Raw genomic sequence first — 19,787 nt, forward strand, 5'->3', positions numbered from 1 at the left:
AGTGTGGAGGAGCACGTACACCACGTCAAAGCTGTGCTCCAAAAGCTGAGGGAAAACATGCTGTTTTGTAAACTCAGCAAGTGTGACTTCCACGTCACATCCGTGGAATTCCTCGGAGTGATGCTGAGTCCAGAGGGACAGGAGATGGCAGAACGAAAGATCAAGGCGGTGAAAGAATGGCCGGTGCCCCAAAGCGTGAAGGACGTCCAAAGTTTCATTGGCTTCGCCAACTTTTACAGGCGGTTCATAGATGGATTTTCAGGAGTGGTGGCCCCAATCACACAGCTACTGAGGAAGTCCAAGGAGTTTGTCTGGTCCCCTGAAGCGAACAAAGCCTTTGAGGCCCTGAAAAGCGCCTTTGGTAAGGCGCCGGTGTTGGCTCACCCCGATCCGGATCTCCCCTACGTGGTGGAAGCGGACGCGTCGGATGTGGCGCTGGGGGCTATCTTGTCCCAACGCAACCACGACACAGGGGTGCTTCATCCCGTTGCGTACATGTCCCGCAAACTCAACGACGCCGAACGCAACTACCATATTGCGGAGAAGGAGCTTCTCGCAATCAAGGACGCCTTCACCGAATGGAGGCATTGGTTGATGGGGGCAAGACATGTGGTATCGGTGTACACGGACCATCGGAACCTACAGTTCATGACTGCCACTAGACACCTTTCTCCCAGGCAGCTGCGGTGGATGATCTTCTTTGCGGGGTTCAACTTCCGCATCACTTATCGGCCGTGGACGGAAAACCGAAAGGCGGACGCCCTGTCCCGTCAATCTGCAGTTAAGGAACCATTGCCCGCGACCGAGCGTTCCATCATTTCCCCGAGGATGGTATTGGGGGTTATCCAACCGGATACTTTCCTGAGGGGAATAAAGAGCGGGATCAGGTCATTCGCATGGCGGAGGTGGCTCCTCAGTCACAGAGAATGGCAGCTGAAGGACGGGATACCCCTGAAGGGCAGGTGCCTATTGATACCCACGCCTAGGCTAAGGAAACAAGCATTCATCTGGTGCCATGACTCCCCATGCGCAGGTCATTTGGGCTTTGAAAAAACGGTGGCTAGCATGGGACGGCATTTCTGGTGGCCAACCATGAGAGTGGATGTCAGGAGGTGGGGACAGGAGTGTCCTACGTGTGCTACCATGAAGGCCGACCATGGCCGAACCCAAGGGCTCTTACATCCACTTCCAACCCCGGATAGACCATGGGATAGCATATCACTGGACTTCGTGGTGGGCCTACCGGTAGACCAGGGGATGACGGCAATACTGGTGGTGGTGGATTACTTGACGAAAATGGGGCACTTCATCCCCTGCAAGAGAGTCCCTACGGCCGGGGAATTGGCGTCACTACTCCTAAAGAATGTGGTACGACTGCATGGATTACCTGGGGTGATCGTGTCGGACCGGGGGTCGCAGTTTACTGCGCAATTCTGGAAGACTTGGTGCACTGCGCTGCATGTTAAGACCGCCCTGTCCACCAGCTACCACCCTCAAACGGACGGCCAAACCGAGCGCCTGAACCAAACGCTCAAACAGTATCTGCGATGTTTTGTGGACCAGGGCAGGGAAGAATGGGTCGACTTGCTATGGGTTGCAGAGATAGCCTATAACAACGCCACTCACAGCTCCACACAGTCATCTCCGTTCTATAGCAACTATGGCCAACATCCCAGGTTCTTGCCATTTCTACATCCGTTCAGAGAGGACAGGATTCCCGCCACAGCGGACAGGGTGGCACACATAAAAGACACATTGATGCGCTCAAGGGCTGTCCTAATAGAGGCCAAGAGAAGATACAAGGCTGCGGCAGATAGGAAGAGAAGGCCCGGGCCACTGTACCGCACTGGAGACTACGTCTGGATATCCACAAGAAACATGAGGTCTCGAAAGAACAGTGTGTTCCATCCCAAGTACATGGGCCCCTATCGAATTACCAAGTGTATGGGTCCCGTGAACGTGAAGGTGTGCTTGCCCCAGTCATTGCGGATACACCCTGTCTTTCATGTATCATTGCTCAAACCAGCACCCTCCAAGCCGTCTGGGACACCTCGGCCGGTATGCGTGGAGTCGGAGGTGGAGTATGAAGTGTCGGGCATACGGGCGTCCAAATGGCGCAGGGGGAAGCTGTGGTACCTGGTTGCGTGGAAAGGCTATGGCCCGGAGGAGCATTCATGGGAACCGGCTGAAGGGGTTCATGCTCCGCGCTTGGTCTCCTTGTTCCATCGGCGTTTTCCTGCCAGCGCTGGACCCGTGGGGAGCCGCTGAGAGGGAGGATGTACTGTCAAGAATTCCTGTCATACAAGGGAAACACGCCCTTATGTAAACAGGAGAGCTGTTACATAACTCAAGGAAAACACGCCCTTATGTAAACAGGAGAGCTGTTACATAACTCAAGGGAAACACGCCCTTATGTAAACAGGAGAGCTGTTACATAACTCAAGGGAAACACGCCCTTATGTAAACAGGAGAGCTGTTACATAACTCAAGGAAACACGCCCTTATGTAAACAGGAGAGCTGTTACATAACTCAAGGAAAACACGCCCTATAAAGGGAGGAACCGGGAGGTACAACGCTGTCGGATATTGTGTTCACACCGACGTACCTGCTTCGTGAAGAGCAGTGTTCCGGAGTGGTGCTCCAGTAAGGCAAGAACGGAGGTAGGTCGAGTCGTTACTCCCTGGGCCGTGTCTTGCCCCATCGTCACCTGTGAAGGACCCGGAAGCTCTACCGGTCAACCATTGAGCTTCGCTTTTTGACTCGGCTGAGTCCAAGCGCAGTGGCGCTTTTGCTGGTTGGAGTCGTAACTCCCAGCCCGACCAGAGACACAGGGACTGCCAGCTGTAACGCACACCAGGAGGTGTTTGCCGCGTTACAGACTCGGAAGTCCACAGGATCGATCGAGCGGCTGCTCTCGGTTCAGTCTTCTTGCTTGTGATTGGGGTATCGGTGACGCATCACCAGGAGGTGACTCCGCGTCCCGGTGCAGTCTGAGGAAGAGGTTGAGCGGCTGCTCCCTTCAGGTAGAGACCCCGGCTGGGTGTTTCCCTGACTCCTCGATTCTCCCCAACACTCTTCGTGCCCCTCACAGCCTACCGATTGGCATTGTCGGCCATTTCATTTCTGCCCTCTGTTGGCATACGCCGGGACCGGCGTATATGCAGAGGACGGTTAGGACCATCCGTGCTGTGGGCTGGTAACGTACTTAGCCTGGAGGATTCCAGTGACTATAACTTGTTTATTCTTTGTATTATATTTGCCTTCATTAAAACAACTAACCCTTCACTAGTGGTTGCGTCCTCATTGTCGTGTCTGTTAAACGATCCTGAGACGTTCAGGGCGTTACAGACTGTTAGTCATTTTTTCACGCAGAAATTCTATTGAGCCATCGATGGTACTCTGTTACGAGAACATATATCTAGCAATAATTCAGACAGACAGAGTAGCATGGCTCGTCTATATTATAATGTGAAAGAAGATCAGATCAATATTGAAGGCTAAAGCTATTTACGACATCCAGGCGTATTACGCAGAAGGACTGACCTTTATGAGATTTTCAATAGGGGCCAAACATTGACCGAAGTGTGCAGGCACTCTACTTGATCTCTACAACTTGATTTAAATCAAAGCAGGTAGATGATCCGCTTATATTATGGTTGCATGTAGGTATAGATAAACTCAGTGATACTATAATTAATAAACCTAAACGAACGGTGTAATTGTAGACGATCTCGTCTTGTCTTTCAAGGTTCTAGAGTATATAACCTCCTTTATCCTGACAATTGGTTAGTTACGGGAGCTTGCAAACTTGTTTGTCTATATGGCGATTATAATATAGTCTCGCGATGGTATGTGCGTGACCAATCTATTACAATTAAGAGCCTGATGACTGAAACGACCTATTAATAGGTCTGGTGTGGCCAAAATTACAAGTGATCTCCTGGATCCAATTGGCTTATGACGTTATAAAAAGTCGAATGTTAGAGAAAAAGCTTTCTAGATCTGAAATAAACTTTGATGACTGTGCAATAAAGAAAACAGAAAGCGGGTGCTCGTTAGTTATGAGAAACTATTCTAAACGTCTGAGAAGTCTGAGTTGTTTTAACTAGACGCGCAAAAAAAACTAATGTGGTTAAAAATCTGGCAAGCGGTATCGGCGTCGTTGGTATTCTCTTACCTCTCATGCTTTAATACAGCGTGTCCCTCCTGTTGCTCGATGTAGTGTTTCTAGTAAGTGAAAACAGACACCTTTAAATGTCTGCCAATTATCACGTAGTCTCGCGATATTGTCAGCCTACCTGGTGTCGTAATTCTAAGTAATGGTTTAATTTGGGCGACATATTGGAGAAGGTCATAATCCACAAATACTGATGTGATAGAGAAAGTTATACTGCCGCGTGTGCTATGTCTGGTATGTTAAGAAAAGCCCACATGAAAGATCTATATTTAGTATTGTTAGGACTAGTCAGGCGTCACTAATAAGGAGAGTATTTCAATAGTACATGTTATAATTATTGAAATATGTCCGTGGATGAAGTAAAATGATTTGATACCGATTTTGAATCTATAGCATCAGGGGTAGACGACAAAGCATAGAATATAAAAATTCGTAATGTTTGCAAAAATAATCTTGCGGAGAAGTGTGGATATACATTTCAGGGGTGAGATAAGACAAAGCGGACGCCATCTTGGAATGGTGAAATATGTTGGCATATTATCCTAAAACGGTTTGTAATATGGGCTCTAATGTAGAGATTAGTTAGATCTGTAGAAATTAGCCAGATCTATTGACTAATGGAGATCTAGTAGTACTTCTAGATGTAGCTACATATAAGGTTGTTTCTATTAGTCTAGACGCTAATCCAAGAAGTCTAGGTCACATGAAGGAGACTATTTGCGGTCATCAGACAAAGCGGGCGCCATCATTGAATAATGAAATATGTTGATATATTATCCTACATAGCGATTCAATTCCACAATCTGTGTCGAAACAGGTATTCTAGATTTAATCTTGCTTCTCTGTTTTGAGCACAAGGAGATGGGTTCTCAGTTTGTTCCATTCCTTAGGCACATCACAAGCTCTCTCCTAGGTCATTTCTATAATTAATTGCACTTCTTGGGACTTTGGAGAAGGGCTATATAGAATTCTCTATCTCTCACTTTAACGGCTCCCTTTTTTCTGCTTACCTGAGACAAGCATGTACCAGCTCATTAAAAGAAATTTTTAATATAATTTGTCATAAAGAACACATTAAGCACCTTCATGTTCCCCATATCTGACATAAAATGGTTTTGCATTTTCAGAATAAAAGTAGCCCCTCTACGGTTTTTAACTCTTTGATGGTCCTGAGGAAGGTGATTTTATTTACTCTATCACCGAAACGTACGTAGACCAGACCAACTATTTTCACAACTGGAAAATAAACTCCTATGGATCAACTTAAAACCGAAGAAAATAAGAAAAAGTCAGTTTGAGAAAAATGTCAGCAGAATAATATGTTGATAGATAATAATTAAAAGAAGATCTTTCCAGTTGGAAAATATATGTTTTACAATCCTTTTTGTTGTGTATATTTTGTGGTATGGATGTTGGTATGTGAGATTAGACAGTTAAATTTTCATGTACATATTTTTTGTTGTTCTTTGAGGGGCACTGTCAATTTTTCAATCACTGCTTTTGCTTAGGGCAAGGATCTAACTGTTGTTTATTTTTAATGATTTTGTACATATATGTCTTTTGATAATTCATGTAAATCACAAAACAAAAAAGAAAAAATTGAAAATGTTATATGAATATATATTTTTGATACAAAAAAATCATGTATTGCTTTTGATTAAATAATAAATACAAAGAAAAAGCATTTATGTTGTGAAGTCAGTACACTTATGGGGTACATTGTGGGGTTTTGTTATATCAATTTAGAGATTTTTCTACCTAGTAAAATCAGATAGGTTGGTTAAGAGGTCTATACTTCAATATTCCTGATTTTTTCCCCCCCTCTTGAACCTTAATTTAACCGGGGAATACCTTTCTATATAGTGTACCCTTGTAACTATACAACTACCGTTCTGTGAGGCGCTCTGATACCCCCTGTGGTCTTGTCCGTGCTATATAAAACTCTCAAAATAAATTTATTTATTTTGAGAGTTTTATATAGATACTAAAGATTTTCACTTTACATCTATTGCTTGGATTCTCATATCACGATTGGTTATTTTGTGAATGTGCTTCCTTCCAAATTGTGCCTGCTGTTAGTAAATAAGGATTTGCAGAAAATTGGGGCACAAACTGGCGCACCATTATGTCGCACTGCTATATGGGAAACTTCCCTCATATTAAACACTCGTTATAAAGTTATCCATTTTCACCATCTTAGACCTTGAAATTATACAATTCCTTATTCCATCACTCTTCAGAACTTCACAAATCACTGCAGAGACAGCGAAATTCCATCCTGTTTCTTTATTTAATTTTTTCATATGTCCACTGAGCGCTCATAAGGCATTTCACAGTAACATGTTAAAATAAAGGTCAAGATAAAAACTTGCAGCAAAGATGACTCGTTACTTGTGCCCAATGCATTTCAAGCCTAACCGGCTCTTCGTCAGGGGTCTCTGTAGAATAAAAAGCACATCTCCGCCACCCAGTCACTGCTGACATAAACAATACAAAACAAAACATTCCCCTCCTGTTACGTCTACCCTCGTTCTCCCACACCTTCTATTTCTAATGCATTGAAACTCAAATACTCCGAAAACCAAACGCATCCCTATCCCTCCCACTCTCTCTCATAACTACAACATTCGCTGCTAAAATTAAAATGTAACCAACGTATTGTGCAACCCTCAAGACTAGTGGCATTACTTTAAATCTCCCAATTCAACCCGTGATACACCCTCGCTTTAATCGACTACCTCATATCCCTTAATTATCAGACTCATCGTAAATACCTAGTGCGAGTCGCCGCCTACAGCCGAACCTCTTCATACTCCTCTCTCTTCCTGATAACATTATCAATTCTTGTTGGCGGTCAACCGTTAATTATAAAGCAGAAGCCTCCCCCACGTGTATCCAATCAAATGTGAATCCTCTCAAACCCAGCCTCGTAACCCATGACCCCTAAAGCTATACTTAATGATTCAAAAAACCTAAAGTAAACTACAGATCCCATAATGCACTCCCCAGCAACGTGGCTCAACCAAAACGAACCTTAATAGACAAAAACCCACCCTAAGAGCTTGCTAAGCAAAACATTATTTCACAATAAACAAAATAAATGACGTAACATTAATGGTAAAATGCGTGCAGAAAATCACTTGCTCTAACAACCACAGTACTTCAAACGGAAAAAGAAAGACATATGAATCCTGAATCAACAGTCCAATGCGTCCGCTGCTATGATGCACTTTTAATGGATGTGATCATCACTTCACGAAATCCACTTCCTGCTTCGCCGCTGTCTCTTTAGTGATTGAAATTCTCCTCCATTGAAGTTCCTTTATATTCCGTTTTATCAATGGGGTGCAAACCAAATTGGGACGGTACGTTTCGTATACAGAAAGGTACTTAGTAGGAATGCACTCCTTCCTTGTAGTGTTCTTTTGTTGCCAATATACGAACAATTCACATGTGTAAATGCGTGCCGACAAATCCTGTGACCCCCCCACCCCCCCCCCCCCCCCCCCGGTCACAGTTCATGTAAAAGCAGAAAATTTGGGCAGAAACTGGCGCACCCTTATGTCGCACTGCTATATGGGAAACTTCCCTCCTATTAAACACTCGTTATAAAGTTATCCATTTTCACCATTTTAGGACCATCTTAGACCTTGAAATTATACAATTCCTTATTCCATCACTCTTCAGAACTTCATAAATCACTGCAGATGTCAACAAAAGAACACTACAAGGGAAGGAGTGCATTCCTACTAAGTATCTTTCTTTTTTAGTAAATAAGGATTTTCCATTTGCTATAAAGCCATTCCATAGGTCTCCCCAATTCCAAATTGCAAATTTCTTACTTTGAACTTTGGGCCCCAAAGAAAAAATTGTGCGAATACTGAAACAATTAAAAAGGGCATATGACCATGACTTCACAAGATGATAAAAAGAAAGTGAAACTAGAACTAACAGAAGAAGAAGAATCTATTAATAAGCTCAATGAAATAGGAAATATAGGTAACCTGGGGGGGTTGTATCTGAAATATACTGCTAACTGATCTCCGAAGAATGTGAAACTGCAATAGGGAATAAACCAAAAGACCAAGATGAGAGAGGAACTTTTGTAAAGATCGAAGATGATTTGGGTTTGTGTGGAAATTGAGCAGTTAGAAATGCTTGTTCCACTCCTTCATGGACTCCAGAACATATATTGCACTTTATGCATGATTGCACCTCCCAAGGATAGCGCCCTTTTATCTCTGGACACCTTGCTTATGCTTTTATGGAACGTGATTTAATCTGTTGTATGCAGGTCACTCCAAAGGTAGGTTTCTGCATGCTAGTGTATTCTCACACTTTGTCCTGCACCCATATGTGGGCACAGCATACAAGCTGGCTGCAACACAGTTTGAGCAGTCTCTTCGCATCCTTCACTCCTCTCAGCTTTAATTGCACACATAGCTGCAGAGGCAAAACTTGACAAAACCACAACTGTGCTCCTCACGCATAATAACATGCATTCACTTCCCATATAAGCCACAGGGGACACACACTTTTCCATCAGAGCAGCATGTGCCTATCTGTTAATTGCAGTGTTGGTTTAGAGTGAGACTAGGGTGCAGTATCTCATAAGGCGGGTCCCTGTGTGAGAGTCTCTGGTTGGACTTCTTACTTAATCATATGGCTGTGTGCTTGTGCTGAAATTTCTGATGTGCTTTAATGTATGCGAGTCTTGGCATTCACCAGTGTGCTTTTCTCTGTGAATCCTCTGCTGTGATCAGGGAGTTCAGAGTTTGAGCTCTTGATCAGAGTGCTCTGCTGTTTAGCTCTTTGCTGTGTATTTGTATTGGGTTCTGCCTTTTAGTTTGGGTTTTTTGAGCTGTGCAGTCTTATTTGAGGTTCGCTTATGCTGTCTGGTTGGTGCCCTGTGTCCTGTGGCTCTTCACATTGTTATATGTTTGTACACCTGAACTGTGTTCACTGCTTGTAGCACTTATATTCTGCTAGGCACTTGGGCTAGAGTATGTGACTTGGGCACGTGTGTCTGGTTGGTTTTTGGCTAATCTAATTTTCCATTGCAAGTCATACTGTTGTTCAGTGACTCTCCTCTACATTAGGCAGTATGACCGCAATGTGTATTGCATGTGCTGCTTAAGTAGCACTTTGAATTAAATACTTGCCCTCTGTGCTTGGTACATTTTTAAGAAGGCAGTTCATTTTTTATTTCATCATTTGTTTTACACAGGCTGCTCCCCGTACTACGTCCCACCTGAGATTTTCCACTTCCGTACCCAGTCGGATGTAGAGCTGTATGGGATGGTGTACAAACCTCACAACGTTGCCCCTGGCAGAAAACACCCCACTGTACTCTTCGTGTATGGTGGACCACAGGTATGACCAGCACACACTGCAATTTTATGTGAACTTATATGCTCTGAGGCACTTTTGTTTATAGTATCTGTTAAATCCTTTGTGTACACCATCTTCAATAAAATAAAAAAAAGACGTTACCCCCTCCAAAACACTTCGAACCATGTCTGGGTTTAGGCTGTTGTTGAGATCTTTGTTCCAAAATTGCACTTAAACTCTGTGTAATGGCCAGGTCTCCCACTACCAAAATGTTTATAGCTCTTGAATAGAAAGGTCTATTAGAGCAGATTTCAGTGTGTTTTCATTTGTCTTTCATTACAGTTTATCCCTAAATGTTTTTAGGTTGTTTTAAAGCACGTATGTTTGTTAGTTTCACAATATTTAAACTGTCAAATGCACTTTATTCTGCTCAACCACAGGTCGCTGGAGTGGTTATTCTCAAAGTTCCATTTTTATTCTCCCAAACAGAGTTTGAGCGTAGTGCTCTATACTGTTCTCCCCAGATTTTTCTTACTTGTCCCTCTTCTTAACTATATCCTCTTTTTTTCAACTGCTTCCAACTTTTTTTTATTACCCTTTTGCGCCACTCTTCATCTGCATCTCACTCCTTTTATCTCTTATTCCCACCTTTCCCTCACCACTCCCTTTTCCTTTCAGTCTCTGCACTTTTCTTCCCTCCCACCTACATTTCTCCGGTCTCCTTTTTTTTTCCATACTTCCCTTCCCTTCTATTCCCTTCCCTCCCTTTGGTGCGGCATGCTCTACCCTTTCGCCTCCACAACAAGATGACCAGAAAATAACCTTTCCTCACATACATTACAAACTAGCAGCCACTTGTGCCACATTTGTGATGGAGTATAGATGGTGGAGGTGAATGTTTCCCATTAAGAGCCTGACTTGACTGACATTGCACCAGTCGTATTCTACTAGTCCATTTTATCCGATGACACTTGTAATACGATGGACAGGGTGCTCGGTCACCTGCGTGGTGGATATCCCATCCTCTTTATTTCTAGTACATTATAGCTGAGGCACTTGTATTGAGATGGTTTGGGTACTTCATCACTAGCGTGGTGGATATTCCATCCTCTTTATTCCAAAGACATTATATACAATGACACCTGTAATAAGGAGAACAGTATATCTGCCACATTTGTGACAGAGTATCCCGTTCACCAAACTCCAGATCAGGGCCTGAACCCTTGGGAGGTTGTAGCAGTCGAAGTCCTAAACATTGAAGAATGCATTATGTTTAGTCACCTGTATGAGGCACATCATCAAGATAAAATCTTTGTCTTAGTGGGGGAAAGGGCACCCGTCTGTATAGTGTATATTGATTCTAATCTCTCTGTTTTGAATAATTGGGTTTTCCTCAATTTATCTCTTACAGGTTTTTCACTAAGGTTTCTCCTGCCCATTGTGGACAACAAACACCATCCTTTCTTACCATTCCTGATTTCTTGTTGTCCTTTCAGGTACAGTTAGTCAATAACTCCTTCAAAGGTATCAAGTACCTCAGGCTGAACACCCTGGCTCATCTGGGTTACGCAGTGGTGGTGATTGATGGCAGGGGGTCATGTCAACGAGGACTTGCATTCGAGGGGGCCCTGAGAAACCAAATGGTACGGAATATTGCCTTATCGTTTAAACTGTTAAATGCTACTGTCACTAAACTACATGTATTGGCTGCAGCTACCTTTGCCACTTGTGATGTGTTGGTGCCGTCCTCATTTTTTATCTGTGAAGCTCTTTGGAGCCCTCATCTTGCTTTTAATTCTTGCACTCTGTCGTTCTAATGCCAGATTTCATGATGTAGATGTGTACATGAATTGTATTGGTTACTTGTGGTGTTTTACAGGAGGAGGCCTCTTTAGCATGTCTCACTGACAAGCATGCCTGAGTCAAAGCACTGGCTGTCTCCCGCCACAAGCTATATCTGACGGCTTCAGTTGATCGCCCCTCACCCCCACACTCCATAGTATCTACATTTGTTGTGGCATCAGAATTTGTCATTGCGTTCTGGGTGCTGCCAGAGTGCGCATCTGCCCGTTGTGAGGATCAGAGTACTTGACCATCTGCCGTGGTCCAGAATACACACCTATTTACCATGTTGGGAGCGAGGGTGTATGCTCATTTGCAACATTAGAGTGAGTATCTGCTTCTACTGGGTAGCAGCAAGATATGCTCACGTCTAGAAGGTTAGCAGCAGTACACACCCATCATCCAACAGACCACTGTGCACTCTGGTCTGCTGGAAGTCTGTACCTGTCTGGTGGATGGAATAAGGGTAGTGTGTGAGTTTCTGTGCCCGAAGCACTTGGTCATTTCCCAGGTTAGACAGATTGGAAATCCCTCTGCCGGGAATGGCCTGCAAATGGCGTGCCCCCTCCCAAGGTAAAATACAAGCATGCCTGTCTGTGGGTGAGCAAGTGTGATGTCTAACGCATAACTCACAAGTTGACCATTTACCGAGGCAGTGAGCATGCCCGTGCACTCAGGCCACAGTAGCTGCTTGTCTGCAGGGTGGGTCTTGATATGCACATTTATATGAAGCCATAATTTAGGGCATTCCACGAGTAAACGTGGGATGGGTGTAGAAAATATGCTCCTATATGTAGGAATATGGACGGGCAGAGCCACTGTTCGTCCTCGAGGGTTCAGTATTTGCAGCCCTTTTTTGGCAGTGGAGGGGTAGGATTGGCCCCCTTCACCAAGAGGGCGAAAGGACATGTACATCAGTCAAAGGTGGAGAGCCGGACTATTCTGGGTGGACTTTCTCTTGCCAGTGGACATAGATCCACCTCATCAAGTCCTAATCCGTCTTCTGGGGGAAGTAAGATACAGTGTGCACCATTGGACAGGGTGGGTAGTGGCCGTGTTCAGGCTTTTCCACCTGGAGCTGGATGGATGCATTGCTTGAGTTGGTGTTTTTGTCTGCCTTCGTTTGGGGTGTAGGGAGTTTAAGTCCGTGTCAGTCTTCCAGGCAGGAATACGAGGGAAAGGCTGATTTTGTGCCCATCTGCTGGGGTTTTGAGTTAATTGCATCCCTATTTTTCTTAGTGTTTCTAATTGCATGCACGTAAAAGATTTCTTGGCATCAAAAGCAGAAGAGTAATTGGCTGGTTTTGGGTGATAGCTTGTTTTCATGGGGGTGACAGTTGTGTGTAGAGAGCATGATTGTCTTCACTGCATGCATGTGACAGTGTCCACTTGTCTGCCTGAAACTGCCCAGCTTGTGTGCACTTAATATCCATGTATGGGTCTTGTTTCTCATCTTAAATGCCCTCCCTTGTTATTGCAGGGTCAGGTGGAGATTGAAGACCAGGTGGAAGGTTTACATTTTGTTGCAGAAAAATACGGGTTTATAGACCTCAGCCGTGTTGCTATCCATGGCTGGTCATATGGGGGCTTTCTGTCCCTCATGGGGCTCATCCACAAGCCCCATATATTCAAGGTAGGACCACTTTCTTCTTTTCTTTCATTTCTCGAAACTATACAAGCTACAAGGAAGTGTGCCCATCCTTGTTGCACGTTGTTGTTGCCAAATTGGAACTCAGAGCCTTCTCTTTTTTCTAAATGTTCAGGCTCTTCTCCACCTTTTTAATCTTAGTGTCACAACCTCTCTTTTCTGGATTGTCAAAGCAAAGACCGACCCATGCCCTGACCACCCGCCTCAAATAATCTGGCAGCAATAGTGAATGTTACCTAACTGGCATACATGGGTCTGGACCACATACTCCAACCCCCCCCCCCCCCCCCCTTTCCTGCCTTCTTCCATGACCTTTATTTAATGTTATTGTTTATTAATTTCAATCCTCTCCCACCAATATCTGTTTTTATTTTGCAGCATTGTTTTTTACTAGACACGTTTTCTTCATTTCTTGTCTTATGCAGCACCATTTTTCCTCTTATTGAGTCGCCTTCATTTTCTCTTCATGTGCCTCACAGACGTTTTCTTTTAATTCTTACCTCCTCTGTCCTTCGCTTGCTCAGTCTGTCCCCTCTTTTGTCCAGTATATTGCTTTTCCCATTTCATTTAGATCATGCTCCTTTTTCTTTATCCTGTGCCAGTGTGCTCCTCCTCCTAGCGAATGGTGCACTTGTAGAGATCTGTTTGCTTTATGGATCCTCATCATGGGTTTTTTTAATTGAAGCCCTAAACCAGTGAATATCCCCCACCTGTGTGCAGGATCCTGGAACACATTGTTCTATATAACTGTTGATTTTTCCAAAATGTTTTGTAAAGTAAGCATGCCTGTAAAAGGTCACTGTTTCTACCCTTTCAGCAATTGTAAATTGCCTACGAGTACTATAAAATGCGTTTAGCTGAGAAAAAAACGTTTTCAGATTCCGGACAGAAAGAAAAACTCGAACCCAACATTTTCTGCAGGTTCCGTTTGCCAAGTCATTTTCCCCTCCATTGAGCAAGTATTCTTGAGCAGATTTCTACATTGTTTAAGGTTCATATTTCTCTAATATTTGTTTATAAAGTATGGGTTTTGGCTTCCCTCAACCTCTTTTGAAAGGTTTTTTTCTGTCTCACACTCTGGAGAGTTGCTTCTCATCTACCACCTTTCAGTGATTTGAAAAACTGTGATAGAGGGAGCTTGTGGTCTAAGCTGAGATTTCTAGCAAAGTATCGAGCATTCTCTGGGTCCCTTCTCAACAACGTTGATTCCGCCACCTGTGAAGTGGGTGCTCCCACCCTGTTAGACTTAGTGGAGTCTCTCAGTAACTGTGTGATTGGCTCCATTCCTGCACGTTTGATCTAAAGGCATTAGATGCGTAGGCATTAGACATTAAGGCCTTGTCAATCGACCTGCTCAGCGTCTGTACCCTTTACTATGGGAGCCTCACAGTTAACCAGTGCTCCGCCATATATTTAATTAGGGGCATGTATAAGGAGCTGCTTTTAACCCACAGGTTACTTTAGAGAGCCGGAGATAGTTGTAAGGATATATTAAGAAGGAAAATGGAGTTTACATTAGAGTCTGAATGAATGGGTGATAATAGTGCTTGACGTTTTTCTATTGGGAGCCCCGGGCTTGTGTTCTATCGAAGGCATGTCTATATACACCTGTTTTCAGAAGTATCCTGATTTACCACCCCGTTACGCACACATGAATGGAGTACTCTCTTTCAAATGACCTAAAGGAATACAGGCAATATACTCTCTGGCAATTTTGAACTCTCCTCACGAATAAAGGTGGAGTGAACCATTAACGGTTCATAGAGATAACTGATGAACCAAATATTTTTACCTTTGTGCACAACTCTATTAAGAACTGATGGCGGCTGCCCTGATGAAGTTTGAGGTGATAACATACCGAACTGACAAAACAAATGTCGGCTACAGAAGCTATTGTAGTGATTATGAAATGTACTAAGAACAACCCTTGATATGTGAAGAGGAAAGAAAATAAATTAACAAGGAGCAACAAAACTTTTGCACACATACTTTGTGATTTTGTAACGTTGGATGTTTGGGGTTTTGTATATATTTGAAGAAATTGAGGTTTCCTCAGACGATTTGAGTGTTGGTGGCTGCTCTTTTCCCTTTGGGCACCATTATATTTGAGAATAATTTTGAGAATACTCTAGGTTTGTGCTAGTACCTAACCCTGCCACATCAGAGCTTGTGATTAGGCTCAGGTCTTAGATTGTGGTTAAAATATTTCAAAGGCTTGGCCCTAGAACTCCCAGGTGCTAGCCTGCATTTTTCAAGCTTAAGCATAAAGCCGACCTGTACACATCTCAAGCAAGCCAGCTTCTGTATGGCTGGAATAGTGATTGAAATACATGCTGTATGCATCCATGGCCCAATACAGAAGTTTGTTTATAGTGGCATTAAGAAACTTCTCTCATTTGTAAAGGTAGGCATTATTGATTTCCACATAAATCCCACAACTTTATTGCCATTATTCTTCCCAAGTTTGACATCTCCCGCAAAGACATTGCTTCATATCACTGAGGTTAAAATGGCCTTAAGTATTAAAGTATTATCTAGATAAAATATGAGGACAAGCATGACTTAAAAGAACGCTTTGTAAAATATTGGCCTGTCTGCAATGAATACGTCTTCTTCAAAGCATGTGGTCATGCTGGTTGCTATTAACCTTGTAAATGACTACTGCCAGAAATGCTACAAATCCCTTCCAGGTAAACCGACGGGTGATTGCACGGGCAGTTCGGGCCCATCAGCCCTCCTAAGCAATGGCCCATCTCAGAGACATGTAAAGGAGCTACCCAAACAGGGTGACCACCTACCTCCCTTTATGGACAGTGTTTCCAGTCATGCACTTTTGTGTAATAGTGCAAAGCATTCTGCGTGTTGTAGTCGTCTTTTGCTTCCTATGAACTACTTATACAAACACTTGTGAAATCAGTGATTTTTACGTGTAAAGTTCAGGAGTAGAGGAAGTGTCAGTAATGACCTTGAGCCAGGTTGTCATGCTATATCCCTGAAAGTAATTCCTTACCTTTTTAGACATTAATGCGTTAATTCTGACCCCTTAGTAGACACCGTAGTAGGCAAGGCTTCCTGCGCAATGTAATTATTAAAAAGTGTAAAGTTTTCATATATTTACTTATTTATTGTTTTCGTTCTGGTTTTTCACCTCTACTAGTCTTCAGGATGTGCTTACTAAGCTATTCTTATTAATGAATTAAAGAAAACCCAAGATGGAGCTTGAAAAGTGCCTTTCGTTTGTTATTAGTTTTCTGTCGTGGTTATTTTGTAGGAATTCATACTTGTCCGACCCGCTTAAAATCAAGTACATAGAAAGTGTTAATAGAGATCTTTGCCTAGTCTGCCATGTTAAAACTAACTGGATAACTGCCCCTCTTAGTCAGCTGATTTAAAAAAAAAAAGCCTTCAATCCCACTCCGTATTACAGCACATGCCTAGCAGATATTAAGATAAGATGAAATACATTGCCTTTCTATAGGCCAGTTTTCTTTGGGAAATTGTTTTTAAAAATAAAATATTTCATACATTACTATGTGTTTGGGAATCTTGTTTGTGAAATGGAGACAGTGTATTGTTTATGAATTCAAAGAAAAATCAATGATTAAGAACTAGGATTACAGTTATGCAACTTTTCCTTCACCAGTTATGATCCCTACAGGACCCCACAGCCTGTCTTCATCCAGAGAGGGGGAGAGAGAGATTACCTGTGGCTGTCCTTGAATTTATCAGATGTCACTATAGATCTTAGAAGCAGGAGCAGTTGCATATTTATAGTGTTTAAAAAAAAAAAAAAAGGCTTTGCATTTCTCTCTACACTTAAGCCTTCCTCTCCCTTTACGGCACTTAAGTGCAGTTACCTTACCTTCCTTCAAATGTGATTTTTGACATTTCTCTCCTATAGTCTCCTTGCTTCCATCCTTCTTCTCCGTTCCATGGTTTTCCATTCACTTCAGATCCCCTTCTATCTCTCTCCCACTTCATCCTCCACTTCATCCTCTCGCTTGCATATCCGCATTCCTATTCTGAGTTCTTCCAAATCTCATGTAGAATCCTGTGCTCTTTCTCTTTTCTTATGAAGTGTGCACCTAGTTTTCTTATTGCATGCCCTAGATGGGACAGCACTTTCCATGGTTCAGAAAGCCAACTTAATGCTTGCAACTTAAAGTCCTCTATTAGTCTTTCTGTCCCCCTTATAACCATTTGCGGTACTTCTTTCCTTCCACCCCTTATACCTCTCCCAAAATATTTTAAGCAACTCGGGCTGCAAATGCGTGCACTGTGAGTGACGTTTGTTTCAGAGATACATGAACCCACTTATCTCTCTTGATTGACAGGTTGCTATTGCTGGTGCGCCGGTAACGATGTGGATGGCGTACGACACGGGTTACACAGAACGGTACATGGATGTTCCAGAGAACAACCACCAAGGTTACGAGGCAGGATCTGTGGCACTGCATGTAGATAAACTTCCAAATGAGTAAGTGAACATCGAAGGGGGAAGTTGTTATTTGATAAATAGAAATATCCTATTTATGCATTGGTGGAAAGGACTGAGCTGATAATATCATTATTGTCAGGTCTTCACACTGTTGCTTAGATCTGTACACAGTATTTGGTAATTCTGCAGGTGACCTCTCCAGAAATTAGTGGTATGTGCTCTGTATTACCGACTCATCTCACGGAAAAACTGAAGGTATTTTTATGGAGATGGAAAATAATGCCTTGTAACTAGATTATCCTACTGTTTGTTTCTGCTTCACACAGTTATTGGCAACTTGGTACTCACAGACCTTAATAATAATTTACAGCAGCTTTATTTTGTGTCTCTTTAGCACAGTGAATACTTGGGGGAGGGTGTAAAGCTGAAGACGAGATGAAGTGACAGCTGTGTGAAACCAGTCAATTGTAAGAAGTGTAGCTTTGTTTGTAAAGAGGACGAGCAATGTGAGATGCAGGGCAGGCATATTGGTGTACTCTTAAAGCGAGAGGTTTTTGAGAAGAAATGGTACATTGTATTGGGTGGTAGCACAGATTATTAGTGTTTACATGTCCATCGAGGGAAGCATGCGCTCCGGTGAAAGGAGGAGAGTTGTTGGAGGTAGGCGGAATAATGCTACATGCAGAAGATGGCACCTGAGCAAGATGTTAGAAGACCCTTTGTACAGCAAATGTAAGGAGCTGTGTGGGGTGTAACTAGGGGCCGTGTTACTGGAGTGCTTCAGTTTCTGTATAGGTATTGTGTTTTGAGGAAGTGTAAAAGTTTGGGGACACAATTTAAGAGTGATAACGTGTAGGGGTGTGATATTGTGGGGGAAGCAGGTGTGTTTGGGATGATAAGTGGGATTTTTATTTCTATTAGGTATGACGACGATTCACTTGTTGGGAAGAGGCCACAGGTCTGGCTGTTGCAAGCTAGTTTGGTTATAGCATCCACATATATGTGATATGTATTACAGTGACTCCTGTCTTGTTGATGTTAACGTACCTAAACGTTTGACCATGCATACATGAATTGAGTCTACTCTCTTTTTCTCCCCAGGCCAAATCGATTACTGATTCTTCATGGTTTCCTAGATGAAAATGTGCACTTTTTTCACACAAATTTCTTGGTATCTCAGCTTATTCGTGCTGGGAAACCCTATCAGCTGCAGGTAAGAGATTTGTGGGGGGATGGAGGGGGGTTGGGGAGGGGGTGGGGTGGAGCAGCTTTTGAGTCTTCCAATACACTGAACACAATTGTCATATGCTAGTCAATAGCAATTTAAAGGGACCATACAGTGTATAGAAAATAAATCTGTTCTGTTTTTAGAGCCCTGCATAGCTAATAGTCTCAAACAAGAGCCATTCCAAAATGCTTCTTTGTTTGATAATGTCAGCTTGAATTTTGATACTTATTGTGACATGATGTACCAGACTGCCATTTTAAATCTGATTTTGCAGCGTGAATCTTTCTGGATTCACTATGCTGTGCATTATTCCGCGATCTTGTGGTTGGGTCCGGATTCGTAGTCTTTTCTTTGTTTTTTTTTTTTTTTTTCGTAGCCCAGGTGGGCGTCGACGTACACCATTTGGTGCACCTCCCGTGACGTCGTCGTGCTTCCTGCGGAAGTCCCACCTTTGGGGCGCCATCTTCAGATTCTTTTTTCCGCCGTTGGGTCTGGATCGTCATCGGGAAGCTCCAGAATTACACTCGAAGGAAGAAGGAAGAAAAGCGAGTTTCGTCGATAGAAACACTAGAAGATATCAGGAAAGGAAAAGATTTCATCAGGAGCGCGAAGAAAGGAGGACCAGCGCCCTTTTTCTTCGACGGCCTTGGAGAATGCACGCTCAGAGACCCTGAGCGCAATGGACAAGACGCCATTCAAGTTCTGCCCAAACTGCCACCACAAGTTCGCGCAGAGAGACCAGCATCCGGTCTGCAACCTCTGCCTACCGGTCGATCACCAGAGTATCGACTGCAACGCCTGCTCAGCCTTCTGCGTGATTAGACACTCAGGGTGAGAGAGCGGCAGAGAAGGGCCAACGCCAGCATGGATGGCAAGGGGAAGCCCCCGACGCTCTACGCTCTTGGCCTCTCCTCGGACGACGAGGACAACGTCGCCGAGACAGCCGAAAACTTCACGGTCGTAGAGACCGACAAGAAAAAAGAAGACGAGGTAAGAGAATCGTCGAGCGCAAAACAGAAAGTACCTCGACAACACGAGGGTGACTCGAGAAAATCTGAGTCAAAGTCCACGAAGGGAGCCCCGGCGCCGAAAACTTCGACGTCCAAAGGGGGAACCACGGAC

The 19,787-nt window shown here is 43.5% G+C and overlaps 1 protein-coding gene across 1 annotated transcript in view; it reads left to right on the forward strand.

Moving 5' to 3' along the window:
- DPP9 (dipeptidyl peptidase 9) overlaps positions 1-19,787 on the forward strand; it is a 75,164-nt gene that overhangs the window by 48,969 nt on the left and 6,408 nt on the right. The window contains exons 16-20 of the mRNA XM_085639220.1: positions 9,406-9,551; positions 11,006-11,152; positions 12,832-12,984; positions 17,334-17,476; positions 18,539-18,650. Of these exons, the coding sequence (XP_085495346.1) occupies positions 9,406-9,551; positions 11,006-11,152; positions 12,832-12,984; positions 17,334-17,476; positions 18,539-18,650 (701 nt within the window). The remainder of the gene's footprint in view (positions 1-9,405; positions 9,552-11,005; positions 11,153-12,831; positions 12,985-17,333; positions 17,477-18,538; positions 18,651-19,787) is intronic.

This window comes from Triturus cristatus, chromosome 12 (assembly GCF_964204655.1).
Source record: "Triturus cristatus chromosome 12, aTriCri1.1, whole genome shotgun sequence".
Lineage (NCBI taxonomy): Eukaryota > Metazoa > Chordata > Amphibia > Caudata > Salamandridae > Triturus > Triturus cristatus.